Raw genomic sequence first — 8,708 nt, 5'->3', positions numbered from 1 at the left:
TTTTGAATAATATATTTGAAACTCAAACAGTTTAGTTGTACAAGAAAAACAAATTAGGAAAATATAACGCACGAAAACATAACTTATCAAAATATGGACCACCTAAAAAATGAATAATATCAATTAAATAAATCCAAATAATAAAATGATGATATATTTTTTGAGATAGATAAATGAAAAATAATTTTAAAAATTGTTTAAATTTTTGGGAGAACAAATTATTTTCCACAAAATTTAAACAACAAATTATATATTATACCATAACTAAAATATAATTATCTATTCCTATGTATCGCTTGGGTGTGCAACTAGTAATAACTAGCCGCAAACCCGCGCAATGCGCGGGAAAATTTGACATCACAATTTTTTTTTTTTTTTTTTTTTTGTGGTGAAGTTAAAAATTAAAATAGTACTTGAGATTTTTTTTTTTTTTTTTAACGAAAAAAATGGGTAGAGGGGTCGACCTAAGTTGGACTTGAGACTTATAAGTAATAGTCACAAATTCATCTCAAAATAATGTGATTACATTGTAATATGGAGTAGTATATATTATGTAGGTAAAGAAGTCTATATATATACATATATATATATATATATATTTCCAAGGAAACATGTTGCAATTTGCTTTCAATTATTATATATGGCAAGATATTTTGTAACATGTTATAATATAGCGAATTATGCATCAAACCCAACACAATAAAACAAAAATAGAGAATGTATAATTCTGATTAAAACATGAAAATGAATCTTGATTATTTCATATGGAAGCTAACATTATTTTTCATTTTTTGAGAAGTTAATGAGCAATTTATACAAACTTTGTTTATTAAACCAAGCTATAACAATTTATATTTTGATATTCACTAAACTCATATTTGAAAATCAACTATTTTATAGAATCTTTTCTCCACAATTTAATGAACTTGAAAAACAAAGGAATCTAAATGTGTAGTAAATCTTAGTCAATCAATAAATAACACAAAAGGGGTAGGAGAAAGCAAAATTAGTATGATAAAATTGTTTATACATGCTCATAATTGTGTTTAATACCATGGATTTTTGTTGAGCTATTCACAGATTTATACATTTAATACCCTTGTTCTCTATGACTATATCTAGTTTGATCTCTTCCAGTTCCAGGTCTATAGCTTTAGCCCAAATCATAGCATATAAACCAATGATCATGCAAAATGAACCTAGATGAAGCCAAACACAATTTCTAAATTTTAACAAATCAGCCAAGAAAATAGTAAGAGAAGAAAACAAAAGAAAACTTCGAAGAAGAGCATACTTGTTTGTGGAGCACCAAGCCTAAACCAAAAAAAAAAAAAAAGTTTAATATATGCAATTCATATTGTGTTGTCCAATATGATAATAGTTGTTAAATACATTCTAGCAAGAAGGAAGAGAGAAACGTATTGAATGTTAAACTATCACGTGTCAACAATCAATGAAATAAATTATAAATTACACCACAAGAGTACTGCATTGTTGATTGTAGAATTGCCAATGAAATCATATATATATATATATATATATATATATGAGTAACTGACGATTGACAACTAATTTGTAAACCAACTGACAAACAACCTCTTCATTACAGTTTAGCCTACAACTGAGGGTTGAGGACTAATTTGTATATGAGTTTTGACATTTGACATGATTTATATCTATTTATAAATATTTAAAAAAAAAACCCACAGATTGAAAAATAAAAATCTTTAAAAGTATCAATTTCTAGAAAATTTCAACATTAGAATGTAGCCTAAAACCAAGAATGCCCAATTCAAACATAAATCAGAAGGTGTCGGAATGAGCACGTCGAATAGTCGAAACAATTCTATTTCCAATATTCAAACTCAATGTCTAGGATATTTATGAGGTCATCATCAAGTAGTTTATGACAGTTTATCTATGCTATAATCCCAGCATCTATTCAAGCTTGTAATCTAACATAGGTGCGAAAATGCCAAGTAACACCAATTGCTCTAAGAGGCCATTTGTCAAACACCTAGAAAATATAACCAAGAAATAGAGCTTGGTTACTCTACAAGTGCTGTAATAGAGGGAAGCACAATTAATAGAGGGAAGCACAATTTCTAGTAACTAAAAAATATTTAGAATAATAGAATCTACAAATTAGAAACATATTGATTCCTCCTATTTTTTATTAACCCTTCATGGTGCTACCTCAATACACACAAAAAGATACAAAAATTCCATTGATCTGAATGCTCAAAGAAACAGAGTGGTTTTGCTTCTGCTATACTTAAAATACTTATTTCCATGAGGAGAGAAGCCCACTGTTCACCAGATTTGGGGTATAGATTTCAACAAACATAGATAGAGTCCTTGGAAGCATGACAACACATGAAAAGTGGGGTAAACTATGACCAGTCGAAATTTAGGGGAAAAAAATGGTAGATGGAAAAGTTGGTATTCCCAAAATAGGTCTTCAATTTTATTATTATTTGAAAATATTAACACATTATGTTATATGTAAGGTTTTAACTTTTAACTTTTTTTTCACCAATGCTATGTAGGAGAGGAATCTATTGGGGATGGTTGTAGAAAAGTTTTGAGGAATCTAAGGTTGTAATTGCAGATCTTGTCCAACTCTCACAGTCTCACTGTTTTGATCTATAGTTGCTGTCCAACAAACCTCAGTTTGGCAAGAAAATTGTGGGGAAAATAATGAAATAAGCCAATATAAGTGCATCAACCAATCATAAAAATGGATTTTCAATTCCAAATTTTCAATAAATGATAAGCTATTTCCAAGTCCAATCAAAGATAAGTTGCAAAACAACAGGGTTTTGAACATTTACATTCCAAATTATTTCCAATCAGTCAATGGGCACGGTTGCCTAAGCCAGAAGGTACAATTTCACCATAACTAATTGGGTATTAATCCCACCTATAACCTATTTCATAAATTAAAACCTCCCTTAAGCATAAAAATAAGCCACAAAAAAGAAAAATGGTAAAAGGGAAAGTTTAAAAACAAAAGAACCTAGGAAAAGTCCTACTATGGCTTTGTGCCAACTTGCAAAAGAAAATGCAAAGGTATAAACACTATGTTGGGTATTTTTCTTAAAGGTTCTGTCAGTCTGAAAATACAATGTAAAAGACAATGTCTTGGATGAAAGTTTGTGGCAAGATACAATGTTTTGGATGAAAGTTGACCCACAATTCTCTGATTTGCCAAAGCACACTCCACTAAACCCGTGAATTACAAGAACAGCGTAGAGATAAAGATAAGACTTAAAAGAGTCCATATCCGTATCAATTTTCTTGGGCTTCTCTCTCTCTCTCTCTGTTTCTTAATTAATCAATTATATCTCTGTCAAAGACCAAAATTCTCGGACCAATAATAAAGATTCAATTTTGAATGTGTGTTTGTCTTCCTTGTAATCTCAGAAACTGAGTTGTGTTTTCAAAACAAAGCAGCAAACCACTACTAACAATCCATATAAATCAAAAGAAAATCTATTGGCAGTATTTCTGCAGCTTCTATCAGTATTAAACCAAAAGACAGAGCACCAATTAAAAACCACAGCAACCATAACAATCATCCATACCACAGCACGAAAAAGGCCATAAAAAATTGTAAAAAGAGAAACAAAAAACATCAAGCAAAAGAATGGAGCACAAAAAGAACTGGGATTTAGAGATACCTCAACTGAATCAGCCAGGTTCCGTCAGTATTTATATACTGTGAGGAGAGGAAGACAGGAAGGAAGGAACTCAGCGGCCGTTATTGTGAAACCGTAGAGCAGGAAGGTGGGGAGATTTTCACGATTTCAAATGGTATCAGATTCCTTCCCTTCACGGTTTCAGACTCTTTGGTTATCCTTGAAACAATAATGCGTAACGTAGAACAGAAAGGTGGGAGAAATTCAAATGGTCTGTTTTGAACTCTCTGGTTGTCCTCTCGTAGTCACGCTGTGCTTCTCACACAAAACCCTTCAAGGTTCCACGGTTTCAAAATTTTACTTTAAATTGAAAAGACGTTGGGTTGAGTTTTATTGTGGAAGTAAATAGATAAAGAGTGGGTTGGGATTTATTATAGGGCTGGGATTTATTATGCAGATTTATTATTATTCTGAAATTTGTAAAAATTATTTTAAAATTGTAGAAAAAAAAAAGATTGGAATGACATGGCGCAATATGAGTGCAGTAATATTGAACGCTACACTTCAGCTTTTAGTAATATATAGATAATAATAATAATAATGGCAAGCATGATTTCCTTTTTGAAAAAGATATTCATATGTAGCACGTGACATGCACGTTGTTGAGAGAACGTGACAATTGTGTCCTCTTTCGCATCTCTCTATCCATCCATCCCACCTACTACTACTCAATTGGCAAATGGCTAATGGCAACGTGGGTGGACCCCTTTCACATGCAAATACCAAGTTGAGCTTGCACCCGGGTCCCACCAACACTATTCTAATTTAATCGTAATTCAAGAATACTCAAACTCAAGTAGTCACTCCGGGCAAAAATGGACAATACTTTTCAAAGAATAGGCCTATTTGGCCTATCTAAATAATATATTTTCAGTTTTTAAATAATATTACATATATTTTTATACATTTTTTCATTCAGATGTATTTTAAAAAATTACAAACAATATTACCCAAACTTCTCTACCAAACGGGTCCCTTAACAATTGAGTTATCAAATATGTTATTGTTTTTCATTAAAATTTATTACTCTTCTTTTTTGAAACTTTAGAGGTAAAATTTAGATGCAATACTTTCATTATTTTTCTTAATTGAATTTGAATTGACACATACTTTTTAATATGCAGAGTAATAGGGTCAAGTAGTGGCTCTCTCTTAAAAAAAAAAAAAAAAAAAAAAAGGTGGTGAGAAGCGTGGTTGTGTGAGTGGTAACGATAGACTTACCAAAAAAACTCAAATACCAATGTATCATAGAGTGTGAGACAATTATTACACACGCATGTATTTTTTTAAACACTTCGTTGGTTTGATTTTAATTATCATTGAAAAAGATAAAATTATTTATATCTCATTCGTCAATACAACCAAGTGTGAATTCTTAAATTTTATCCTTATAAAAAATTTATCTTATCCTTACTAATATCATTTTACAACTTATCACCTCATTGTGAAAAATTATTATCAAGAAAAGTTTGTGACGAGTGTCTAGAATTATTAGATAAAGAATTGAAGTTAGTGAGTCAGAGTGAGAGTGACTAAGTGAGAGTAGATTAAAGACTACTGAGGAATCAAAACTAAATTAATACTTTCTATTAAAAAAAAAAAAAAACACAAAACACTAAACTAATAGAATAGTAGTACCAACAAGATCGTCGCCGCCACGTGCGGTGTCTAGGAGGGGCAAGCAGGTCAAAGATTTTCAAAATTCAAAAACCAACCCACTGCCCTATGTATACACGTGTCTTCATTCCATTGGTCAGTTGACGTGTACAATGTGAAGGTCGTCGAGTTAGGGCAGGCCGTTTCGTATAACAACGTAATGGCCCGCATTTTTTTCCTTTTTTCACCTAAAACATAAATACCCTCACTCTTTCCCGTTATTTACGTCTATATCCCTACATATAATAAAAAGTAAAAACCTTAATAGGCAAGAAAAACTAAAAACAAGGTAAAAATGTTCCCTTCATATAATAGAAACCATAATAGAGAAGAAAAACTAAAAAAACAAGGTAAATGTACCTGTAAACAATAATAAAGAGAATTTAAAGGTCTTAGTTTACCCAACAAACTTAAAAAGGATTGAAATCTATCTATATATACAATAATAGGGTTACACACCTCCTCTCTTTCTGTCACTCGCAATAATTACAGTAAACATAGGTCCCACTCCCACGTTAAAGAAAAGAAAAATCATGTAACGGTCCAAGATTATATAGTCCCTATTGTAAATCCGATGGGAAATATCGTAGATGAGAATGAACCCAACAGCAGTAATATAACGTTAAAAAAGGAAAATAAAGGAAATAGCCAAAAAATCGACATCCCCTCGTTCCCAAACCGAACGCAACATCGTGATGATAATATAGGCGAAACAAAACAAAGACTTAAGAAGAAAAAAAAACCTCTCTCTCTAAAAAAAAAACCTCTTTTTTCTCTGTGTCTCTCTCTCTCTCTCTCTCTCTAAAAAGAAAAGCCCTTTGGTGGGTTGCCTTTTCTCTCTTGTGTGTGGGAATGGAGTTAGACAAGGCGGCTCGTTTCATGGAAGACCTGTTGTTGGACTTTGGGTCGGACATAGGCGAGGAAGACGAAGAGGATGACAAGAGAAGGAAAGTTTTGTGTCAGGATGACCCGACGTCGTCGTCGTTTGGTGTTTTATGCCCGGAAGATCCTACGCGTGTGTCAACAGTAAGTTTTATCGATTTTTTTTTTTTTTTTTTTTTGTTGTGGTGTTTGGGTGTTTTTGGGCGAGAGAACGAGTTCGGTGGTGACTCGGCCGAGTCTGAGGCTTACGTGAGGATACCCTTAGTGGGTATGTAGTGACTCGGTCTGACTCGGTTAGGGTTAGTGTTTTGGACCGAGTTGACTCGGACGTTTTCCGAACGAGTCTCTGAGTTTCGATTACCCGAGTCGAGCATGTTTTGTAATGACTCGGCCGAGTCAAAGCTGATGGCTTCGACTGGGTACTGGGACTGTGATAGAGAGAGAGAGAGAGAGAGGCTGCTGGTGGAGAAGTAAACCCTAGATGGCATTTTTAACGTAATTTGGAATAGAAATGAAGGGTATTACTGTCAATTTGTAAGTACAATAAGTCTTAATTCTCGTGAGCTGTTACTCACTAGGTTGTAGTTGTACCAATAATAAATGTTGCCCCATATCTTCCGCCACGTTTGATACTCCCACTCAAACCATGTCAAAAAGTCCATATTGCCCATCATCCTTTTGAACACTCTCTTAGAATAATAATAATAATAATAATAATAATAATATAGATAATAGCCTCTCACTCATTTTGGGATAGTTGGCACGTGCCAAACTAAAAATGGAGGTGCCTCGGCAGTCGGCACGTGTGAAATTGAGTATTCTGATTTTGGTGGTGGTTTTTGTTTGTTTGTGGTTAAACACAGGAGCTTGTAGAAGAAGAATTGGAATGGATATCTAACAAAGACTCATTCCCAGCAGTGGAATCATTCATTCTCTCGGAGGACCCAGGAACTACTCTCTCAAAGCACAACAGCCCAGTCTCTGTGCTTGAAAACAGCTCCATCAGTAGCCACAGCAATAGCAACAGCAACAGCAACAGCACGAACAGCAATAGCAATGGCAGCAGCAAAAACAACAACAAAACTCTTATGAGCTGCTGCGGCGACAGCTTCAAAGTCCCCGGCCGCGCACGAAGTAAGCTGTGCCGGAGGCTGCGCCGTGATAATCAGCTTTTTTGGAGCCAACAGGCGGCCGCGGCCAACAAGATTGCAAAAGCTGAAAAGGAAGTGTTGACGATGAGAACTACTACGACGACTACTACTACTACTACTATTACTACTACTACGACGACGACGATTGGGAGGAAATGTCAGCATTGTGGAGCTGAAAAGACCCCGCAATGGCGTGCCGGGCCTCTCGGGCCGAAAACACTGTGTAATGCTTGTGGTGTGCGGTACAAGTCCGGGAGGCTGGTGCCTGAGTACCGCCCCGCAAGCAGCCCGACGTTCTCGCCCAAGATGCATTCGAATTCGCACAGGAAGATAGTAGAGATGAGGAGGCAGAAGGGAATGGGAACGGGAATTGGGATGGTGGTGAAGTCTGTGGATAAAGGGTAGGATTAGGTTACTGCTTTCTTTTTTCTTTTTTTATTTCATATGTTAGCATAGTTAGGAGTTAGGGGTTTGTTGTAATGGGGGTTGGTTTAGATGATTAGGGAAAGTTCTTTGTTTCGATGAAAGTCCAGTTAGGGGAATTTTGACTTTAGTGTGTGTTTGGTTCTTTGTGCTATAGACTAGAAAGCAAGATAGTGTTCTTTGGTTTCTGGCTAATTTAATTCTTTTTCTCTATTGCTTGGATTGGATTGGAGATGATGGTGGATTGGGGAATTTGTGGATTTCTGAACTGGCTCCTCTGATAAATTTTTTTTATTTTCCCTTCCCTTGTGGTTATAATGCCTGATAATTTTGAACTGACTTACTAAGTAGTACCTGTTTCATGAGTTGTACAACAGTCAGCTTGAATTTGGCCGAAGTCCCTTTTTCTAAGACGAGGTATTGTAAGTTTGATGTTCCTTTTATATTTTTATTGCTGCAATACACAAACTTTGTTTTTCTGTATTATATATATGGCTCACTGTTTTTTGCTTGTGGATATTCTGATCTGACACCCTGTAATTTATGTGCGTTTGTTTTTAGTAAAGTTGATATGTATGCCAAAACATTGTGAAATTTCAACTCCTAGGTACTAGCTTGTTACCGTCAATGAAGGAGTCGTTCCAGATGAAATTTGAAGAGTCTATGCAGAGGAATGCGTTTTAAGGATTCGGAACTTTGTGGGTTTGCTCATGGTGGATGGTTTTGAGTTTTTGCACTGCTAGCAACTTAACACGTTTTGTGTTAGTTCAACAGATCACTTCGCTGGCTCTGCAGAAAATTGGTTGCTTGTGAGCTTAGTTTGCATGACCTATAATTACAGCTTCAATGGTCTTTCTTGTCAAGAACAGAGTTGCTACGCAATCTTTTAGACGAA

At 34.7% G+C, this 8,708-nt stretch overlaps 1 protein-coding gene across 1 annotated transcript; it reads left to right on the top strand.

The window, feature by feature from the left end:
• The first annotated feature begins 6,019 nt into the window (after positions 1–6,019).
• Positions 6,020–8,026, top strand: LOC126688471 (GATA transcription factor 1). The gene is made up of 2 exons (XM_050383171.1): positions 6,020–6,383; positions 7,103–8,026. Exons 1-2 carry the CDS (start codon positions 6,210–6,212, stop codon positions 7,793–7,795), a joined length of 867 nt encoding a protein of 288 aa, XP_050239128.1. The 5' UTR covers positions 6,020–6,209; the 3' UTR covers positions 7,796–8,026.
• The last annotated feature ends 682 nt before the right edge of the window (positions 8,027–8,708 follow it).

Source organism: Quercus robur, chromosome 6 (genome assembly GCF_932294415.1).
Source record: "Quercus robur chromosome 6, dhQueRobu3.1, whole genome shotgun sequence".
NCBI lineage: Eukaryota > Viridiplantae > Streptophyta > Magnoliopsida > Fagales > Fagaceae > Quercus > Quercus robur.
This window is presented reverse-complemented; position numbering and strand designations above follow the sequence as displayed.